At 46.2% G+C, this 22,392-nt stretch overlaps 5 protein-coding genes across 5 annotated transcripts; 1 reads left to right on the forward strand and 4 right to left on the reverse strand.

The window, feature by feature from the left end:
* Positions 1–914: 914 nt before the first annotated feature.
* Positions 915–10,585, reverse strand: BYT42DRAFT_616709 (uncharacterized protein; the record flags this gene model as incomplete). The annotated part of the gene is made up of 3 exons (XM_051572104.1): positions 915–1,261; positions 1,322–9,884; positions 9,983–10,585. 3 exons carry the CDS (start codon positions 10,583–10,585, stop codon positions 915–917), a joined length of 9,513 nt encoding a protein of 3,170 aa, XP_051420635.1.
* Positions 10,586–11,178: 593 nt separating this feature from the next.
* Positions 11,179–12,642, reverse strand: BYT42DRAFT_548468 (tetrapyrrole methylase; the record flags this gene model as incomplete). Its single annotated transcript, XM_051566013.1, has 1 exon — positions 11,179–12,642. One exon carries the CDS (start codon positions 12,640–12,642, stop codon positions 11,179–11,181), a length of 1,464 nt encoding a protein of 487 aa, XP_051420636.1.
* A 1,790-nt stretch (positions 12,643–14,432) lies between these two features.
* BYT42DRAFT_580932 (uncharacterized protein) lies at positions 14,433–15,935 on the reverse strand. Its single transcript, XM_051569560.1, has one exon. It carries the CDS (start codon positions 15,884–15,886, stop codon positions 14,621–14,623), a length of 1,266 nt encoding a protein of 421 aa, XP_051420637.1. The 5' UTR covers positions 15,887–15,935; the 3' UTR covers positions 14,433–14,620.
* Positions 15,936–18,222: 2,287 nt separating this feature from the next.
* BYT42DRAFT_580936 (alpha/beta hydrolase fold-domain-containing protein) lies at positions 18,223–19,767 on the forward strand. The gene is made up of 4 exons (XM_051569561.1): positions 18,223–18,780; positions 18,852–18,909; positions 18,972–19,170; positions 19,252–19,767. Exons 1-4 carry the CDS (start codon positions 18,524–18,526, stop codon positions 19,692–19,694), a joined length of 957 nt encoding a protein of 318 aa, XP_051420638.1. The 5' UTR covers positions 18,223–18,523; the 3' UTR covers positions 19,695–19,767.
* A 191-nt stretch (positions 19,768–19,958) lies between these two features.
* On the reverse strand, positions 19,959–21,232 carry BYT42DRAFT_501827 (uncharacterized protein; the record flags this gene model as incomplete). The annotated part of the gene is made up of 3 exons (XM_051564789.1): positions 19,959–20,236; positions 20,305–20,443; positions 20,510–21,232. The coding sequence occupies 3 exons, from the start codon at positions 21,230–21,232 to the stop codon at positions 19,959–19,961; spliced, it is 1,140 nt and encodes a 379-aa protein (XP_051420639.1).
* Positions 21,233–22,392: the final 1,160 nt, after the last annotated feature.

The raw sequence follows: 22,392 nt of genomic DNA on the forward strand, positions 1-22,392 counted from the left end.
AGAACCCCCGTAGTCTTCAAGTACATAGATCCCAAAGGCGCCAGAAGATTTACCTTGACACCTGTGTGCACTTTTTTAGGAAAGCGCGTTTCTTTCGAGCTGCAATTATTCTCGTGAGTATTATTGTGCTCAAGCGGAAACAGATATCGAGAGTGCACCATTAATGAATTGCGAGGCAAGAATATTTCTGCCTAATTAATATGAAAAAGACCGGTTTCCCCACCGTCGAAAGTCTAGAATCTCATCGAAGCGTTTTTTGGTAGATAGGTATGACTATTCCAAAATATCATTCGCTCATATCATATCCATTGAATCCCGTTCTTCATTATTAAAATATTAATGTGGTTGAAAAAGGGCACAACAGAAACCACGATGCTTCGTAGAAAGTGTTGGTGAACGACTAAAGGGCCAGGTTTTGAAGGACAAGGAACGATTCAGCAAGTATGGAAAATCAGAGCCTGTGCTGATACAACACTAAGGTTCGGGGAACCACGACTTGAAACTGAGTAGATACATTGAGGTCTAGACAGATTGGCACTGTATAAAATTGAGTAGGGAGAAAAAGTGATTGTTGAATGGGTATATTCCTAAAGCAACTGTTCTAAAATCGCTCGGCAATCGTTGAAGATATTCATCTATTATCAGATTGGCATTATGAACGGATGAACTCCTCAATATATCGAATGGTTTAAAAGCAGTCTGGTGCGACAGTAAAACATACTGGTGTACAATGGTTGGTAATCAATTCATATTAGAAAGCGATGCCACTCTTTATCGGATATTTGTGGAGGACATTTACTATAGAAACAACAGTGGCTAAAGGTCGGATAAATACACTTGATTATGTATAAATAAATACAAGAGGGAGACAGCTAGTTTAAGAAAAGGGTATCATGTCTTTTTTTTTTGGTTTCTTATGAGCGAGATTTAGTGATGACGGGCATTTTAGCGTCGTCTTTGGCTTTGGTCATTTTGAATGCAATTTGATTTCCGTCTTCATCCATTTGGATGTATCGATCCCCGTCTACGTACCCAGTGCTGCTGCTGACAGCCGACGACCGTGATCGTCCGGTAGAAGATATACTAGAGACCGACGGTTCCAATTCCACGTCACTTGAAGCCATCACGCTACCATTATCTTGGACGCTCAGTCGGCTACTGGACAGATTGTTCTTCACACTCAAGAAAGTCTCTTGGTATCCATCGGAATCGCTGGCAATCGATCCGCGCCTCATCATACCTGTCTCGTTATGACTGTGATCTATTAAACCTTGTCGTTAGTTGGACCATACCTTGACAAAAAAAAGATCAATTAATGTACCTTTCAAAAATTTCGATAGCTCCACCCATCCGCCGCCCACGCGAACCATCACCAGTTTGCTGGGTAGGATACGGCAGTACACCAAACGAGGATGTTCTTCGCCAAACCAGTATTTGCCAGATTCGCCACTGACGCGTTTCACCTTGACACCGTAGGAATTTTCATTGACAATCAGGCCCAGCTGAATATCCAATTCGTTTTTCGGGTCGGCCACGTATTTTGTCCTTTGTTTGCTGTTGGATGGGACAGGGGATCGTGACCGCCGCTGGGTGGCAGCGATGCGATTGTCCACCGATAATGTAGACGACTTGAAACTCGATCGACGTGCTCCCTGTCCGGCCACCGATGGAGGCCGCGTTGCTGCAGGGCGACGTTCAGCACGCATACGCGGGGTGGATCGTGCCATAGCTAATTTCGTAAAGAATTCGTGGTTGAGTTGATTGATGCAGATTAGAAGTTCCTTCTCGCGTGCCGTAGCAGCCGCTTGAGTCTCTGTCCATTGACGAACAATTTGATCCAGACGCGCTGCCACACGATCATTATCATCCAGGAACTGCTTCTTGGCTTCGGATTTCGCTTGCTCCAGCAAGTCCACAATCGTTGTTTCGCTGCTTTTGTACGTCGTCACCAACGTCTTTAGCATGGTTTGCAGATTCGACTTGTTGAACCGGTTATTGACGATTTGTGCATTCTGTGGCGCAGCTTGACGGATTGCCATCGACAGTTCTGCCATATGTTCCTGGAGCTGATCCGCCAGATTCAAAAACAAGGTAATATTGCCCTGGGTATACGCTTGCTGCCTTCGGACCACCAAGAAATCGCGAAGATCATCAATGGAAATGGTCAGTTGGGCTCGTTGTCGTTTCAACGCCCCGTCGTTATCATTCAACTGAGAGAGCAATGTATCCAAAGCGCGTGTTCTGCTGGTAAGGGATACTTCCACTTCTTGTTCAATTTCTTTCAATTCTTCTTCTTCCAATGCGATCGTTCTTCCCGACAGTTGCAACGATTTCAATCGATGACTGATCGAATCAACGTACTTATGAATGGAGCTGATCTTGGCTGCGGCGTCCTGGCGTCGCTGAAGTTCTTCCAAGCGGCCTTTGGTTTCCTCTGCTGCAGCTCGGCTTTCGGACCATCGTCGTCGCATCCCCTTTTGTCGTTGGTCGACCGACTTGGTAATCGACATGATACGGGCCGAATTCATTTTTTTCTCCTCTTGAAGCTTCGATTTCAATTCGTTGCCCATCTCAAAGAATTCTCGCATGGATTCCGTGATGGAATTATACCGGCTAATAAAATCTTTCAGGTCGGGGATGGGATGCTTGTTGTTGGCACGGGTCGTTGCGCTTTTCGAACATTGGGATAAGAACGCTTTGAAATCCGTGAGCGAACGCGCGGAATCGACTTCCATACGAGCGTACTGCGATGCTGATTTGAGCGCTGTCACGTAAGCGTCGGCCGATTGGATGGCCTGATCGAGATTCGCTAACACTTCCTCCAACGGCCGTTTGGCATCATCGACTTCGGCACGAGGTTGGTCCAGAGTATCGATCAACCGATCCGCCTGCTTTTTGATCAGGCCATCGTACTCACTTTTGCATTCGGTATACGTCTCCCGAATGTGGTTGAGCGCTTCGCCGTACGCGTGGACAATGTTGTTGATGGCATCCGCTTGCTTCCCTACGATGTTTGGATTCGACGCCGCTTGCTGCTTGATAAACGTCAGTTGATCTTCGCATACAGCACGCAACTGCTTGGTTTTTATGCTGAACGATCGCATCAACGCCACGCGTTCGCTCTTTAAACGCAGACTGGACAGTTGCGATTGGACCGCTTTGTACCTAGCGGTGACCGCGGCGTGGTGTTGTGCAAAGTCCGCCTGATGATTTGTTTGGTCCTCCTCTATCGTATGCAGCATTTCGGCCAATCCGTCCAAGCCGGATTCGATGGCCGGCAGCTGCGCTTCCATGGCATCGGGCGACGCATTATCCGTATCCAACTGTGATTTCAAGGTCGTCAACTGTTCATAGATCCGTTCCAGTTTTTCGTACGCTTTAACCCATTTGTCAGCATACGAGATAAATAAAGAGAGATGGCTCATGCTTTGTTGAACCGTGGACCATGCATTTTCCACTTGCTGATGTGTCTGCAAAACAATCTCCTGTCCGCCCTGTGTGATAATAAACTGGTAGTAGGCCACCAAATCATCGTACGCTTCTTCGCATTCCGCCAGTTGTTTACGAATTTGTCTTTGAGATGTCAGCAAATGTTGTTGCCGTGTATCACGCTGTTCTTTGCTGGGCTTTTCGGCCGTTGATGCTTGTCTGTACGCTCGCATCACATCGTCCACGGCTTCACTGGCCCTTGAAATCATCTTGATTACAATGGCTGCGTTTTCTTCGTGCGTCTTGCAAAGTCGATGAAGGTCGACTGTATCGTACAGTTCGGTTAACAAGGTGCGGATACAAAGCACCATTTCACTGACATCGTCCAATTGACTGCTAGTTTCCGCACTCAACTTCTCCGCACAGTTGGCTGATTGACGCAGCAAGTTGGCATAGTCCTTGTTGGCTAAATGATCAATTCTTTTTTGCCACTGGAGCATGGTTTCATCCGTGACCGTCATAGGATCTGCTTTGTCAACGTCACTTTTCAGCTGTTCAAACGATCCCATCAGTGCGTGGAGTTGGTGGCTGAATTCGGCAGGAACCAAGGCGGCGGCAAGAATGGACGAGGCATGGCTGATTTGGTCTAATAGGCGCTGCCAATCCATACCAATGGTACTCTGCGTCTGAACGACATGTTCGCGGGATTCTTTCAAATCGCCCTCTTGTTCATCGGCTAGAAGCTGCATACAACGCTCATACACTGTGACCAGCAAACTGTAGATATTTTCCTTGGCTTTCATGCTCGTTTCCAAGCTGTCAATGCTGCTGAGAGCTTCTTTGAGGCGATACAAATCGGCTGTGGCGGTATGGTCGATCAGTTCTCTGTGCTCCTCCATTCTGTTGCGATACTGCTTGATCCATGACACGCACAGTTTCGCTTGCTTTTCGTACCCATCGACGGCCATCTTGCAGCGCGACGCCTTTTCTTTGCTATCGACCAGTCCTTGTAAAGCCATGCACAGTTCGGTCAAGCGCGCACATCGCATTTGCATGGTATTCTGAACCACCGCATTCAACGTACTGTCCTTGACTCCGTTATCCAGAGCGTAATGTTTCGATCGCGATGGTAACGGGATCGGAGCCCCCATCCGTTGTTGGATATCCACGACATCGGCTCGGAATTTTTGAAACCGTTCAATAGGCCGTTGCAGATCGGTTTCAGCCGCGAGAAATTCTTCCCGGATCGACTCCGCTACTTGCTCCAACTGTGTCGTCTGCCATACAAAATCAGAAATAAAACAGCGCTGTTTGACCACTTCCTCTGCGAATGTCAGATCATTTTTCACTTGTTCTTGAATATGTTGAAGCTCGTCCCATAATCCCGACAGCGTGTCCATGACGAAACTCGTACTGTGTTCCGCGCTAGTGACTTGAAGTTGTTGAAACTTTGTTACTAATGGTGCCACTGTCTTGTTCTGGAACTCGGTGAAATCCTGCGCCAAGTCCTCCGACGCTTGTTGCAAGGCTTGCTCGTCACACGCTTCATGATCGATATCCGGGTTCCAGCGAGCGCGCTCTTCTACAAATGCGACCACATTGGATTGCTTTTCGGCCAGTTCTTTCAGTGCGGTTTGCACTGCATTTGTCCAATGCAAACGACGCTGGAGAGATTCGGTTTCCTTTTCTGTTTCGGCAATGATTTCTTTCAATTTCGCCGCCGAGCGCTGCACAGCCAACCATCGTGCTTCCACGCATCCTGGCACCGCTGATAAAGTGTTGGTCTTGAGTAATGCCTCGCCAAAATGGGTGTACGCTTCATGTACTTGCGGCATGGTATGATCCATCAATGCAATCCGCCCGTTTTCCAGTTGCTCCAAATCGGCGGCCATGGTTTGCAAAGTTGTTTTCGGGACATCGGCTTGGCCAATGCACTTATTCTTGACAGAAACCAGTTGTCGCACCTGCTCATGCATGGCCTCCAGTTGCATACTCGCCTCTTTGCAAAGGCTTTCCCATTGAGCACGTTGTTGTGCTGCATCCAATAATTTGTCTCGATCGGTCAAGCTCTGCTTCAATTGTCCCAATCGCGACGTCACTTCGCTCACACCACGTTTGACCGTGGCCAGATCCACACTTAACTGGTCTCGCTCCGTGACACGATGACTGAGTTCCTCCAAATTAACTTGCAATGCCTGGATCTCTGTTTTCTCCAGATGGGCAACCTCCGCCGCCAATTTAGAGTGCGCGCCAACCGTCAAGGCCAACGTATCAACATCGACACTAAAGTGTTCCTGGGTCACATCAATCGCTGGCTGCTTCATGCTCTGGGAATGCTCTTCAAGCAAGCGGCGCAATCGTTCGGTTTCTTGTTCCTGCTGTCGCACCATCGAGGACATTTCATGAACCGTTTCGCGATCTCGAACACAGCGGGTGATTTTGGCTTTGAACGAAGCAAGAGAAGCCTGTTTTTCGTCCATGGTGGATTTCATTTCCGCCAAATTCTCGCTAATTTCGCTCAACTGATCCACGGCCATCCAATCGCTGTCTTTTGGTAGATCAAGCTGCAGGTTGCACAGACGATCAATCTGTTGCTCAAAAGCTACGAACTGTTCTCGTACATCGGTTGTACCTTGGCCAAGATCAGCTGCAATCATGTCAAGGATTGCATGACCTTGCGCTTCCACCGTTTGTGCGTCCGAAAACAAAGAGGTCACCACCTGTCGTTGACCCAAAAGACTGGTTGCCAAGTGGACAAGGCGATCCAGTTGCTCCTGAGTTTGCTGCACGTCTTTTCGCTTGACCAGCATGAATTGCACGCCTTCATTCGATATTTGCTTCAGATCCTCGTAACGCGTTTTGTTCATTTCCAGTTGCTCATCTAGCTTTTGAATATCAGCGGAAAGATCGTGGCAAGTTGTTTTTAAGTGATCCACATCTTGTGCCATCGTGAATACCGTTTCATTCTCGTGAGGTCGCTGGGTTGCGTTGGCAATAACTTGCCACACTTCTTGGGTTGTGTCTAGAATGCGGTGTTGGACGTCGGCAGAGTGGCTTTCCCAAATCAGTCGTTCATTTTGCGCCTCGAGCTCCTGTTCACGGTCCAAGAGGGCTTGTTTCAAGCGTTCATGGTTGGTTTCCAGGAGTTCAATGCCGTCAATAAACGTTTGTCGGTCGATTGACACTGCATTGGAAGCATCGATTTCGTCTTCGACACGACGGACCCTTTCCATTAGTTTCACCATCTCGGTCTGCTCCATCTGAGCCAGGCGTGCGGCTACCGCTTCTGTGTCCTTTTTGCACTGCACAATCACCTCTTCTTCTAGTTCGGCTTCATCAATCCTTGAGCCGTACAGTGCATTGGTTCGTTCGTCCATCCAGCTGGCTACGCGCAACACTTCGTCATACGTAAAGGTGGCTCGTTGTTGCAGCGACATGGATTGTCGGTGCGACGTTAGCAGATCTTCGAGGTCTTCAGCAAGGATGGCCAAAGCCGTGCCGTACGTTTGAAGCGTTTCGCGGATACGGTCATTGGCAAGGAGATTGGCCTCTGCATCCGCTTCTGTGACGACAGATTCCTCCGGATAATACACGCGCGCATCGACGTTGCTCAGCAAGTGAGCCGAATTATCTTTGAATTGGCGTACGGTATCACCAAATACATCCTTCTCTTGCGCATACCCCGCCACATCGACGGCTTCCATCATATCTTGGCGCAATCGTTCGCCATCCCGCATCATTTGCTTGAATTGGGTGACCACATCTTGTACCGTCAAATGCTGCTCGACCACTTTACGTGCAAACACGGACCGTTTCATGAGATCGGCAAACCGTTGTTCCAGATGAACTTGACGCCCGTCAAGATATTCCGGTAAACTATCGCCATGCAAGTCCTCCATTTCCTGATATCCGTCCAAGGTTTCGAGATAGTCGCCCTGATCAAATCGGGCAATTTGTTCCTCCAACTCGACCAAGGCCTGAATTACTTGCTCGGTATGTTCATGGCTGCGTCGTACACGGTTTTTGCCATCACTGGTATCGTCGTCTGTCCAACGTGCTTGTCCTTGGATGAATTCCGTAATACGTCCGTCCGTCGTTCCGATCCATGCATCCGCATGGGCTAAGGCGGCTTCCCATTTCAACCGGAGATTGACCATGTCGACCGTCATGGACCGATCTTGCAACAGCTGCATCAGTTTGTTTAGCATGTTCAGTGTCACCAACGTAATTTCAATTGTCGACGTATCGGCAGGACTCAGTTCTCGATCGCGTTCGCTCATGGTCAATTTCTTGACGTGCGCCCGCAACCGTGCCATATCATCCGCATTAAATCGATCAATGCGTTTCTTGAGACGCTGATGCTCTTCCTCGAGCTGGGTGGCTTCGTCTTGCGTTAATGAAAAATCCACCGCCAGCGGATCGAAAGCGTCTTTTTCATTGCGTTCCTGGATCGTTTCGATGCGAGCATCAATCCATTTTCGGATCCGTTGCGCTTCCACAAACCAAACACGCACTTCGTCAACCCAGCTTCGCACGGTCTGATACTGATGCTCGATTTTTTCAAAGCAGGCCTGGAACCTCGCACTGTGCGGCTTGTCGTCGTCGACCCACAAATCGCCAAATTCTTCACGAATCGCATTGATCTTGGACCGGACAAAGCTTACGCGTTTTTCCAGCTCGGAAATAGCATTATTCGTCGTCGCTTTCTGATTGCTGTCCATGACACTTTGAATGCCTTGCAGCTCGCGATCCACCTCGGTAACGCGCGACTGAAATTCGAGTCCCCTTTGGAAATTGATGCAATCTTTCTTGGCCTCATTCAGCGTCGTCGCCAGTTGCGTGTATCGGTTTTGGATCTGGTCGTGCCGTGTCGACATGCTCCGTAGAACTGAAGGTGACAGCTGCAGTATCGCACGCTTGAACGCTTTCCACGCATTCAGTTCAAAGGAATTCAACTGATCCGCGGCCTGTGACAGATTTTCTTGATAGATTTGGACGACTTTTTCGGACCCGTCCAGCGGGTGAATGGGTTGATCATTTTCTTTTGGAGCCGTATTGCTTAACAGTTGGTACAGGGCCTGTAGTTTTTGTTCGATGGCTTGAGCTTCACTTTCAAACGTTTTTCGATCGCTTTCGGAACCAGTGAGATCATTCTCCACTCGAATCAAGTCGGTTTTGGTGGCATGGAGTAAGGTGACAAATTCATTCCACTCGGATTGCAAGACATCATGTAGTTTGACCACTTGCGACCGTTGAAGTTCGGTTAAACGGATCAATCGATCATCGGCGGTTTCAGGTGGTGAGGTAAGAATCCGTCGCGTTTGCTTGGCCGTCTCCAAGTGCTGGGCTTCGACTTCCATTTGGTCTTCAATGATCTCGAGCGCGTCAATATACTCCGCGACCGCCGTGGAATCCGTGAATTCTTCGGGAATCTCATCGATGGTACGAACGTTGGTTTTGATGAACGATAAGACGGTTTCATGAATGGTGATCAACTGATCCAACACGGGATGCACGCCGCGTGGCAAATGGCCCGTGAGCTGCATCATCAATCGATCTGTTAAGTCCGCCTTGATCCGTGCTTTTTCATCCTCCCCCAGCGTGGATCTTCGATGGGCCATTTTCTTTCTTCGGGCCGAAGGTGTAGGTACAGGAAGAGGTGGTTCGTGAGGCATGATGAGCGGTTCCGGCGATGGTGAAGCGGTTGGCGATAATGATAGTACCGAAGGCGATTCCGTCGACGTGGTTTTATGTTCATCGTCGGTCATGGGCATTGGTAAATGTATATTGTCTCCCTCGTCTTCATCCTCTTCCTCTTCCTCTCCTCCCGTCACGGTGGCGATAGTAGCCCGACGTTGGATCGTCTTTTTCCGTTTCACTTCCTCCGGTTCTTCTCGCTGCGATCGCGACATGACTTTGTAATATTCGCTGACGTACATCATAACGCTGGGTTCGTGTGGATAATCGACATCGATGAGTTCTTCTGGTTCCAAATAAGGTGGAATCCCGAGGTGAGCCGAAGCTAAATCAAAGGCTAGGGTTAAAAGAGTATGCCATGTCTGCTTTTCAGATAGGTTTGCTTTCAGGTGAATGGTGAACAAGTCGGGTATAAGTACAGGATCGTGACGATGAACCAACAAACAAAAGGCCAGTCCTGTTCGCCACGATCTGGAAAAATCTTGTATGGAAGGAATGATGTTGGCCACAATGTAGTCTTCAAGTTGAATGCGCACCCAGTAAAGTAAAGCCAGTTTGGCGTCTGTGGCAGAATAGCTTTTTTCAGCAATCGAGTTACTGCTGCCGCCGATCTTGCGTGCGGCTATCAAGGCGGATCCAGGTTGATTCGTGGGAATAGGTGTCGCAGGCGGTTGCAACGGGGTATCTAAAGCGAGCGGTGGTGGCGGTGATGATGACGATGCATCTTTTGGTGGTAATTGAGATCGTTGAGATAATGACTAGATACGTAAAAGAATGGTAATCATAAGTAAAAAGAAGTTGTGCATGGGACCTACGTCTTGCATAAATGTGAAAAAGAAACAAAAAAAAAAGGTACCGATAAAGAGGCGATAAAATCTTCGCCGTGTTCTGTAATGATCAGTTGGATTTGGTATTTTAACATAATGAAAAAGATCAGGGCCAGCGTCTTTTTCACGTCGCCGTTCACGATGGCTTCGTTGCCAATATCCGGCATGGCTTCCGACCCGACTTGCTTCTCCAAAAAGCTGAGTGCTTGGGCTACATTGGACAGTTGGTGGATCCGCATATTCATCCGCTCCGGTTTCGGGGCCGGTTCCTTAGCAACGACGCCGAGGAGTTTCAAAAGCCGTTTGCCGTCTTTCAGATCCGTGTCGATGTTGGTGATGCGATCGTCGACCTGACTGAGCTGGGCATTCACCCACTTTGTCAGTGTACGTTTCTGGATTTCCTGATAGTCCGAGCCAAGATTGCGCATATGATCGTCGCCCCACCCTCCTTCTCCAATGGTGTTGGTACGCGACCGATTCTTGACCCTTCCCAGTGCCGACGATGTCGATGGTAACAGGTCCCGGAAAAGCGAGCGGTTGGAAGCCGAACGGCCCATACCGGTGCCTAGCATGGAACTCGCATACAGAGAAGAAGTCGAAGGCGAAGTAACGTTGGAAGATGGCGTACTCATTCTAGTTTCAGCAGTCGCAACAAGATATAGGTCATGGAAAATCGTCTACAACACTTTCTAATCTGATATTTGGAGATGCAGATGCACTTTAAAGCAAGGTCAAATTCAACAAGGCAACAAAGAAAAGGAAACAGAAAATCAAAAAATACAGAGAGAGCCAGAGGGAAAAAGAACACCAGCCAAGTGCGTCGAGAAATGAAGGAGAAAATGGCAGTAAGAACGGGGATACAAAGAGTTGCTGTATATGGTATGCACCTCTTTTTGTCGCGTGCGTCCAGGCCCCTCACCTCCGCTGAACCAAGGAAACTCTCCCCCTTTTTTGACAGCATCTCTTATTGTCTTTATTTTTATTGTTTCTTATTTACAAAGAGCTCCTTGATCCTGCATTCTCAACCCTAACCCGTTGTTGCAAGGAGATCAACCTTTTTTTTCGGTTTTTATACTGCTGATAGTCCACGATGATGAGTTTTGATACCAGGACGAGAGAAATTGCTTCGGATCGCTGTTTCAAGTAGTACAATGGGCACACAAAAGAAATGATAGCTGCCATTTCATTTTGAGAGATAAAAAAGATGGTTGGCCCGGTAGACATTTTACGCTTCAGGCACCAACACTTGAGCACTGTGACCAACTACCAGGACGGCGGGGGCAACGATGGTATATTGTTCGACGCACGAAGCCAGGGACGCCACGGTGCCTCGGAGGATGCGTTCCTGTGGACAATTGGCATTTTCGATCCAGCAGATCGGAATGTGTTCTGGATATCCCTTATCTAGTAAAATTTGTCGCAGTTCCGTGGCTCTTCCAACCGCCATGAGCACAACCAAGGTGCGTGTGGGGCAAAACTCTGGTAGATCTGGCATGGCGCCCTTGGTGCCTCGACCTGTCGTGATAATGACTTGATCGGCCACCCCGCGGTAAGTGACAGGTATGGTGGCTGCCATTGGAGCGGAGAAAGCACTCGAAATGCCAGGCACAAGTTCGGGCTCATACCCACGTTCGCGGAACCAAAGAATTTCCTCGCCGCCACGACCGAATAAGAGCGGATCGCCAATTTTCAGACGCACCACACGTTGTCCTTTCTGCAATCCTTCCAGGCACCATTCCAGTAACTCGTTCTGAGCTTCGTCGGATTTCCCCGTGGTTTTACGAGCAATGCGCAGTTCGCCCTGAACCAAATCAAGCACTTGCTGGGGAATCAGTCGATCACTCACCACCAGCTCGGCTTGCTCCAGATAGCGTTTTGCTTTCAACGTAATCAGTTCGGGATCACCCGGCCCAGCTCCCAAAAGCGCAATGCTGGGTTGTTTGTTCACGGCGGTTGGACTGGGCAGGACGTCTTTTAAGGCAGGAATATTGTTGTTTAAAAACGCCGTGTGAAGCTTGTCAAACATGGCTCTCTCCTCTTCGTCCGTCATGTGTTGCAACCGTTCCATAGATCGCAATCCCCACGTTTCACACAGTCGAATGACCCACCGCATCCGTTTGCCAGCATTCTGAATTTCGGGCTCCCATTCACGTACTTTGGCCCGAATACGACCCATCTTAGCAATGGTTGTACCCACATTCGGCGGTAATGCTTGCGCGACTTGGGCTCGAATCATGTTGGCCAGTTTCGGACCTTGACCATTGGTGGAAATGGCGATTTGAAGAGGACCGTCGCGATGTTGACTCATAAAGTAGAAATCGCACATGGAAGGAACATCAGCGACATTGACGGGTATACGCTGTTGTCGACATAAATGACCAATACGCAACGATTCCTCGTGATCGTCCAGCGCGGTAAGCACCATATCCATGCCTTCCAAATCGCTATCCACGAATATTCGGTTGATCCATTCAACTTCGTTTTGCGCGATCCGTTGTCTCGTCTCGTCCGCTAATCCTTCTTCAGGGCTCACCACAGTGACTAGAGCATCGCCAATTTTCATGGATACGATACGCTGGGCAGCAACGTTGCCGCCTCCAACAATGAGTACCTTTTTCTGAGCGACTTGCCACGCCAATAGGACGGATCCACCGCCCTGAATACGTTCTACTTTAGCTGCTTCGGTCATATCGATAAATGATACTTGCAAAGAAAGAAGGCCCGATTTCAACAAGATTCCGATCGCTTTATCCATCACCGTAGTGACTGCTGATGTTCCGCTTTTCACGCCATGTCCATGCATTTGGATTCGTGAGTATTTTATGCGGAGATCACTGCCATTACTGAGTCCGACACGCATAGACATGGATGCGATCTCAGGCAAGCAAAATGATAGATGGCATCTTTAAATAGATCCGGGACAGTTTCAATGGTCGATTATTGTAAATTGATGGTAAGAGGAAGATGAGGAAGCATCGGCCAATCAGAAATCAAGGGGATTGTGTGGTATCTGACTGTTCTCGTAATTCATCTTGGCTGCAGTTGCAAGGAGCTTTACTGTCACGGAGAATTCATATGGAGGATCAGCTACTCATTATACACGCATATAGTAATGGATCAATCATTCTGTTTTCTGAAAAACATTAGTTCAAGCAATGCAATGAAAAAGGTCGATAACGTTTCGCAATTCACGAACTTTGAGGCATACACTTTTTTCTGGAAATCTTTTGCGCATATTTTGTAAGATTTTGCGCCAAGGATAAACGATGGCTTGCACGTTGCTAAAGATAAACTTTGCTCGACGACTGAAAAGAACTTTGCGCAGGCAAAGTTTACCATGCTATTCCCGAGTTGAGAGCTGTTTACGCAAAAGTATGGTGTCCGGCCGAAGCAAGAAGATAAAGCACTTTTCGAAACTGGTTTGAACGCTCAAGCTGTGCTAAGAGTTCTTCAAGCCGAAAACGGTGGATAACGTCATCAAAAAGGACGAGCCATTGCTGCGTTTATGAAGCACTTAAGATCAAGTACGCAACTGTATCTAATGAAGGCAAATGGTCGTTTGCTGCCCATCTCAAAATAGGCGGCCCTGATACCGATCTCGTACAACCTGCCAGTGTCTTACTGCGGTGATACCCCCAGCGATCTCGGATATGGCCACGGCACTAACTCAACTCTGAAAACGGCCAGCTCCTTCTGCAAAAGGCGGGTCATTGCTGTGTTGACCAAAAGTCCCATGGAGTATGATGCGATTCAAGTTGGTTGATACTGGAAAAAGACAAGACCATTGCTGCGTTTTTGGAGCACTTGGGATCAAATACGCAGCTGGATTCAATGAAAGAAAGTGGCCATTTGCTGCCCAAACGAGACTAGCGGATCGCCGTTTACTGTGGCAAACGACAGAGATGGGGTTATTCTTCCATAGTCATCTTCATAAAGGATAAATGGCTGTCTCTTTCTCCATTAGAACATATTTTATCTCTCAAAAAAAAAAAAAAAATTCCAACCTGATGTCATCGTAAAACATACTGTCGTGCGCAATGGTCGCAACGCAGAAATAAACTTTGCGTGCGCAAAGTTCTTTTCAGTCATCGAGCAAAGTTTACTCTTAGCAACATGCAAGCCATCGTTGATCCTTGGCGCAAATCTTACACAAAATATGCGCAAAAGGTTTCCAGAAAAAGTGTACGTTGAGAGAAAAAGGGAGATGATATTTGGAATATTAAGCTTTTCTGAAACGGAGAAGAACAATCTTAAATTCAAAAATGGCAAGTAAGATTCTAACAGAAAAGGAGGGCATCAAGGAGAAAGGGGCGCCAATTTAGTGACGCTTATACGTGGCACTCCTGAAAAAAAAAAATCGGATCCCTAATAGACAGTAATTCAAGTGCACTGACATTGCGCTATTGCGGTGATAAAAATAGAGGTTTGTATCTTGACATTTGATAGCTTTGTTGGTTTCCACACTATCGTGTGTGTGTTTTTTTATTGGGCTCGGACGTACGAAATAAAATAATAAGAATAATGGTAGTAAATAATAACAGTTTAAGAAGAATAGAATAAGAAATAACATAATCGTATAATGGCGAAAGTAGTATGCATAAACCAAAAAATTAAACTGTCCATCCAGCAAGCTATATCATCAGGATCGCATCCGGCATCGCTTGCTGTTAAGACGGACCAGCACCAGAAGATGCGTTTGGCGATCCGTCGACCATGAGTTTACTGCTTTCAGTCTGCTCATTCTGTCCGCTATGTGTCTGCATGGGGAGAGCAGGTCCGCTGTTGGTGTTGTCACCGTTGCCAAATCCATTTCCAGATGCATTGTTGGATCCATTGCCATTCAACGCTTGCGCGTTATTGTTAAGATGACTATTGAGAGGCACGCCGGTGCTGTCAAACCAGACACCGTTGAAAAAGAAGGGCATACCGTTATTGAATGGCATACCATTATTGAAAGGCATCGTACTGTTGTGGCCGTTGACACCTGGAGTGACATTTCCGTTGTAGCCGTTGTTAGCAAATTGAGCGTTGTTGTTAAATGCGGCATTAATGAAAGCCGGGTTATTGAACGGAGGCATATTAGGATTGAAATTGCCGTTGAACCCGTTGTTGAAGGCACCTGGACCGATGTTGTTGAACTGTCCAAAGTTATTATTTTGGTGCATGGCTTGTGTTGGTAATCCACCTTGGGGAGGGACTTGGAGACCTTCTTTGCGGACAAGATTGTAAGCCGGTCCGATCCAAATGAAAATACATAATGCGGAAGCCACGAAAAGGGTGCCAAATACGACATGGATTGCCGCCAATCCATCCCACTCCATTCTCCTTACGACGGCGGAGGAGGAAATAACCATAAAGGCGATTATGTAGGAGCCTAACAAGAAGATATAGCCACACAAAGCCTTGAGATGGAGAATATGGTCCTTTAGCATCAGCAAGAGGCAGATGGCAAATATGGGAAAGGCGATCAAGCCGTAGATGTAGAAACCTTGGAGTCCATTCAGCGGCCTATAGTCGTAGGATGAACTACCATTTATCATACTCGCTAAAAGAGAAGCGTGAGCAACGGTCGTTGCAGTCATCACTAACGTCCACAGGTATCCGCTGCTGACGACAATCCGGATCATAGCTGAAGGTGGATGGCCATTGAAGTTCAGCCATAGAGTCAACTGCCGCGCGGATTCGAAAAAGACTAGCCAGCTGTAGCAGATACCCAAGATATTGATTACTTGAAGGATGCTTGCCATTACAACGGTGATGGCGAAATGTTGCCCGAACGCAACCGCTACTACTGCAGTATTACATGCACAGGCAACGATGATGTTCGTATAGGGTTGCATTAATTTGCGTTTGAAGGCCTGGAACAGGGCAGTTATACCGACCAACGCCATAATGATCAGTCGCACACTGTTGATTGCAATAATTCCATCCATGATGTAAAAATACTGTACAAATAAATGACAGAAAGACGGCAAATGTGAGACAAAATTTCGATGTGAATGCTTTTTATGAGGAACTTCCAGGTAGATTTTATACTGGTGACACAGCAACAAGTGAGGCTTTGCTCAGCCTACCAGATTTGGTCATTGGACCAAGTGTGCCACTTTAATCTCATGATTCGAAGCTAGCTTTATATTTCTGGTTGATGATCTATACAATTCTTACAAGTTACAGCTAGCTTCTGATTTATATTTTACAGAATTTTTTGCAGAATCAAAGCCGTTAAATCGGTGACTGATGTGGAGAGCCTAGTGAGGATAGGATACGGTTGATGTTGCCTTAAAAGGATTTCTTGATCTACTCAAAATTCATATGGTTTGTGTATCCAGTGTAACAAAGAATATGAGTTGACATTTTGGATAGGATGGGAGACAGTAACAGGTCGATGATGGCGACAGAAAAAGAAACGCTGAATAGGAGAGAACATGGAGATTAGAAATTAAGATCGTATACCATACATTGCCGCATCACCATAACTCATGCACAACTTTTCTTTGAAACCTTATTTTTTACCATGTCACAACGTTCTTTTCTTTCCGTAGCTTCGCTATTGGTGATCGTGAGTAACTAGCAGGAAATTCCTTTCGTACTGCCCGTGATTAATGATTAGGCACATTTCAGTTCTTGGCTTTGTCCACCTGGAAGAGCAATGCAAAGGCTGACGCGTACCTTGGATCTCTCTGTAGAAGGAGGCATCGTTGCATGCTTGCCCAGAGTAAGAAAATTTTCTTTCCTTGCCCCAGAAAAAAAGAGAACCTATTTTTGTGTCTTGCCATAAAAAGCATATTTGTGGCACCAAACATTCGGCAGTCCATAACCTGATTGCAGCTGTTACATGGAAGGGGGATTTATGTCTCCTGATAACGCTCGTCGATGCTGTTCAGTGCACCTGTCAACCGTGTGCGAAGAGGGTCTATCGGCTTTAAACCTTATGTGACAAGGTATAGTATTGCCTCTGCATTCGATAATGCAGCGAGAAGACAGAATCCAATAGCACACATCCCGACTCGTATTGATCTCCAGAAAACAGAGAAAGAGACTACATAACATAATGGGAGTTTCTTTTCTTTTTCCAGAAAAAAAGAAAAAACAAAACAGTGGCATAACCACAATAAAAAATATCTTTTTCTTCTTTGTTGTTGGCCACGTCTATTACTGCTGTTTGGGGTCTTCTTTTCCAACGGTATACAATACTATGACAGTTGACTGTCCGTAAACTGCGATCCGAGAATTATACGCTTCTGTTGCATGAGTGCGTATCCCTACACAATCAACGGAAGGAGTGATCAAGTATTATCTCTGTTGCTGTTGTTGCTACGGTCGTCATGGTTGCTGCTGTCGTTGTGGACTTGCGTCGTTTATTGATAATGAAATGTTTCTTTGCCCGAAAGTTACAAGGCAGTTGTTCAAGTTGCCTTTGGGTTCTGTGAGAATTTGGTTATGACACCTGGAACAATAAGCGATCATCTTGACCCAATGCTGTTGGATCTCCCCTATAGTGTCCAAGCCCTCAACGACAAATTATGGGTATCAACTTTATTCCGGCTAGACCACTACTCTCTGATATGGATTAGACCGTCGCCTACAAAGAATACTTGATTTAAACCCCTCAAACGAATGAACTGTCTGTAGAAAAAGATTGAACCAAAATCATTTTACCAAACTTAGATATTATGGGATTTTGCAAACGTAATCAATGAAACTAAATGGATCCTGAAAATAACGGTATTTTTGTTTCTTTCCTTTTCACCTTCACTGTATAAAGCATTGGATCTGACCATCCTCATTTTCCTCCAACTTTTTTTTTCTAGAACACGCGCATGAGCAACTTATTTTTACAAGAGACCAAGCGAGAAGAAAACAAAGCATGATCATTTCAACAAGAAAGAAATTCCGCAGTTCGCTCCTTTGACCAGTTTCTGGATTATCGAATTCAGAGTTTTCATTAAAGCAACTGGTGATTTTATGAAAATTTCGAATGGAAGACTGCTTTTCTGAAAGTAAGAAATTTCCCCAGATTTCGGCATTTTTTGGGTGGTTTATCTGACCCACATATATATTTAAAGTAACTATCTCTATCCCTATGAGCGCTTGTGCTTGTTCCGAAAGCAGCATCTTGACATGCTATAGAATTAGGCTATAACAAAAAGGCCTGGTGTTGCAGAAGTGATAGTGCGGCATTAAAGCAGTTTTGCGTCGGGTGAACTATTTTTCACTGCGCACATTTTTGGAACCCCGCGGGACAAAATGGAGAATTGGCTTCATCATCATTACATGCCTTCTTATACAACATGAAATCGACAGGAAGAAATGAATTTTCATGGCAATACATCTCATTTATACTTATTATAGCAGAATAGTTTTGGAATCGTCATGAGGGTCTTTAACTTGCAAAAACCGGACCTGCTGGAGTCTTTTCTTTTGGTTTTCTTGAAACATTTCGGACCATTGTCAATATCCGTTACAGAGTCAGCTGGAATCGCCGCATAGACTCAAGGAACATTGATATAAAAGAGTGAGCAGAACAGTAGACTAACTGCCTATAGATTACTTGTTCTATTATTTCACAGATGCTTTATCCCCCATTTCCTCTGGACAAGGACACTCGCGAGGCTGTCGAAAAAGAAACCGGACTGACCGGCGATGAGGCATCCCAACCTGCTGTAATTCGTGACTACACCAACAAAATATTAGCTGTGCATCCCACTTCCAAAGTGCTGAAAAATGATCACGAAATTAACGTTGGTGGCAACAATGGCAAAGTCCAAATATCGGTGATTCGTCCCGTTGGTGTGGAAGATGTTATCTTGCCTGGTATTCTCTTCATGTATGCATTGTCATCAATGGCCGTCATCAATGTAGCCAAAACAATCAACTCACATCTTTTAATTGTATTAGACACGGCGGCGCATGGATGTACGGAAATTATGGAACGCACTGTGGCGTAGTGCATGAGGTATGCTATAGACGAGGATCCCTCTTTTAAAGAAACGCAGCACACTAATCTTGCTGAAAAAGCTTGTTAATCGAACCCCGGCGGTCGTCGTGTTTGTGCATTATTCCTTGAGCCCTGAGCACAAATACCCTTTGGCACTTGAACAATGCTACGCGGCTTTGTCGTGGATGGTTGACAATCATGAGTCCTTGTATATCAATCCCCAAAACATTGCGGTGATCGGCGATTCGGCAGGCGGCAACTTATCCAGTGCCCTTACATGTAATTACAGATTATTCTATGGTTTGTGCATGTGTCCACATCGAGACTTATTGTATGTTTTATTTTTATTTTGGCTGTTAGTGCTTGCTCAAGAACGAATGAACGAATACGTAATTTGTTGCCTGGTGCTTTACTATCCTGTTCTCAATGACAGTTTTGACGACAAATCGTATCAGGAAAATGAGTTTGACTCAATACTATCGAAAGAGAAAATGATCTATATCTGGAATGCTTATTGTGCATCATCGGATCGTGACAAACCCACCGCTGTCCCTTTCAAAGCGACCCAGGATCAACTCAAGCGTTTCCCGCCTACGTTGGTAATTACTGCTGAGCACGATGTCCTGAGAGACGAAGGAGAACAGCTTGCCAACAAGCTACAGCAAGTCGGTGTGGTCGCTAATTCTATACGATACTACGGTGTCCAGCATCGTTTCCTGACACCTGCCAACCCTCAATCCAAATTCGATGCAGCCATGGAAGAAACAGTAGTCATGCTGAAAAGAACGTTTGAGCTCGCTTAAATGGCATTTTTGGAAACCGAAAAAAAAGGGGGGGAGCAAAACAAAGTCCCTTCACCTAATGTTTGAATTGAACGTAATAAATTTATGTTTTATGTACACATGGTTTTTTTTTATCAGGTCCTCAGCACTCGCATCATATGAATCCACGCGAGATATGATAGAGTTGATAAAATCAAAACTAAACCAAGTCAAATGAAGAAAAAAATGTTAAAAATACAAAGAGAGATGCGAGTGGTTAAAAAATTGGAACGTTGGGAAAAAGATTTACACGGAGAGTGAGGAGGTCCATCCCCATGAGACAACGGAGCTGAAAGCGACGAGACCTACGACAGATTGGTAAACGCTTTGAAATCCTTGCAAAGCCATGTCCGCTTTCACATCCTCGTTGACCAAAAGTCCCACGACAAGGACTCCCATAGCGGGGCCTAAACTAGCATACAGTGCGGACATGACTCCGCGGAGGAACATCCGCTGCTCGTTCACAAACAGTATATCGTCCACTTGTTGATATGCGATTAACCAAATAAGATGAAAGGCGAGAGCTGCAAGTACTAAAAGCGTCAGTGTTTTGGTTGAGCTTTATTGTTATTTGAGAGTGTGGCACACTTACTTTGGACAATTTGCAACACCAGCGCCGCTATTTGTGTCGCCATATGGTCAGGCTGCAGCCATGTGTATATGAATGCGCACAGGATGATATCAAGATGCAGCAACCCAATCATGAGATTGACGTTGAAACGGCGAGTCAACTAACATGGAATGACACATACTTCAGTGAACTCGCAGTATCCACTCCAGCCTGGCCATTGACTCACCCGCATCGATGATGCTTTCGCTAACGTATCGGTGACGGCGGTGACGGCGCCAATGATGCCTACGGTATACATCGGAAGATGCAAGCTGTCGTACAAGTACAGAAATAGAAATGAATTCATCATGGCCCATGCCATGCCTAGCAATGCCATGGACAGTATCAAGGAATACTGGGTGGCGGCAGAAACAGCAATCGGGTATGAATAGATCAGTTCTTCTTCATCGGGTGGGAACCGCAAGGGCGGCCAAAGTGTCATGAGAACCGCCATCGGCGCTTCGCACGATGAAAGTGGTAAAAGCGCTAATTCCAAAGAGGGTAAAACAATAGGTTGGCATTCAGGTCCATTGTTGGGGGTCGTGGAGGTTCGTGTGATTGGGGTTCGAGAAGCTGCGATCCATGGATAATCGATGTAGTAGGCAAACCCTGCAGTCGTGGTACGAGAACCGTAAGAGAGTCGACTGGCGAGCGAGGTCGGCCTTTGCTGACTGGACATGCGCTGTAACATACTGGCATCCTCTTCACTGATATGAGATAGTTGTTCACCGAATAAACTGTATGGTTTGTAAAAGTGATTGCTCGTCCGACTTTCGACGGGCTGCAAGGCGTTCTTCATTAAAGGCGCTTGAACCTCCGGCACTGCCAGCAATGACGGATCGGCGGGTTGGACGGTGGTTGACAGTGATAAAAGGAATAACGCCATCGACCCTATCAGAGTGGTTCCCATGAGCGTATCGAAGTCGTGATCGTCCACCAAAAGCCAACCAATGCCGATCATCATGAATCCCGAAGCCGCATTTCCCCATTGCCGTTGAGAATCTACACTCGAAGAATGGTGTCAGTCTGAGCTATCCGTTTCCCTTCCTTTACGAGAATTGTGCCTTGTATCATGTAAAAAGGCACACAATAACCGATAAAAAAGGGAAAATAGAAAGGCATGGGGCAGAATCAAGTAGATTTTGGCAAGAAAACGACTTACGAACCATATAATATCCTATAATCACCCAAGATCTTGAGAATGGCACTGTCAATTACGACGGTGAGTGGCTGATAGGTTAGACCATGGATGATAGTGCATATTAACGTGACGAGCCAAGTTTGGTATGGCAGCGGGATCGATAAAATGAGTACTAATGCAGCCGTACTGACAGCAGTTAAAAGTGCTGCGATCACGCCATGTAAAGTGGGTCGTACATCCACTAAAGCACACCAAAAGCCGGTACCTATCCGACACAGATAGGTCACTGACAACATATTGGCGATAAATAAGTAATCATAATTAAGAAAATGAACGAAATACAGCGGCAGAAAAGCATGAACGCTGCTCGTGATGGCAAGTGCCGTGCAAAGAAGCTTGGGCCAAAAGAGCATAGCGAAAAAAAAAAAGATGAGAGGAAAAATCAAAGGTGAAAAGGCAGGGGGAGAGTGAGTTGCGATGATAAAAGGGGACAAGGACGGAAAAGAAGAAAAAAGCGCGGGTAAAAAAAGAAAAAAAAACCAAATATCTTGGTCTGTTTATATATGGCTTTTTACTACGACAGTTGACACTATCTGACCTTTCCTTTATCCCCCTTTTTTCCGTCTCCCTTAGATAAGCGATCTGGATAATGCACTTTTTTACTATCAGTTCCTTTTCTTATGATAAGCCTCAGGGCTATCTCATAGCAGGGTTTTCCTTGGCATTGAAATTTTTTTTAATTCTGTATTCTACCGAATCTATGGGGAAACCTGATCAGCAGGATGATCTTTTCCTATCTCGCAGAATATGACTTATAGCTCTCCGTTTATGACATTCAGCCATATATTCTTGTGAACGAGCATTCTACCAGAGTTAACTCACGCAGAAAAGAAAACTAATGTATCTGTGACAATCGAGAAAACATGTTC

This window comes from Radiomyces spectabilis (assembly GCF_025331425.1).
Source record: "Radiomyces spectabilis strain NRRL 2753 chromosome Unknown BYT42scaffold_11, whole genome shotgun sequence".
Classification (NCBI taxonomy): domain Eukaryota; kingdom Fungi; phylum Mucoromycota; class Mucoromycetes; order Mucorales; family Radiomycetaceae; genus Radiomyces; species Radiomyces spectabilis.

Bases quoted from the DNA above. Each gene is read 5' to 3' on its own strand.
- BYT42DRAFT_580932 (XM_051569560.1), bottom strand. From the start codon at position 15,886: ATGGATGGAATTATTGCAATCAACAGTGTGCGACTGATCATTATGGCG.
- BYT42DRAFT_580936 (XM_051569561.1), top strand. From the start codon at position 18,524: ATGCTTTATCCCCCATTTCCTCTGGACAAGGACACTCGCGAGGCTGTC. The intron at 18,781-18,851 runs GTATGCATTGTC...TAATTGTATTAG, and splicing joins TTGCCTGGTATTCTCTTCAT to ACACGGCGGCGCATGGATGT. The intron at 18,910-18,971 runs GTATGCTATAGA...TTGCTGAAAAAG, and splicing joins ACTGTGGCGTAGTGCATGAG to CTTGTTAATCGAACCCCGGC.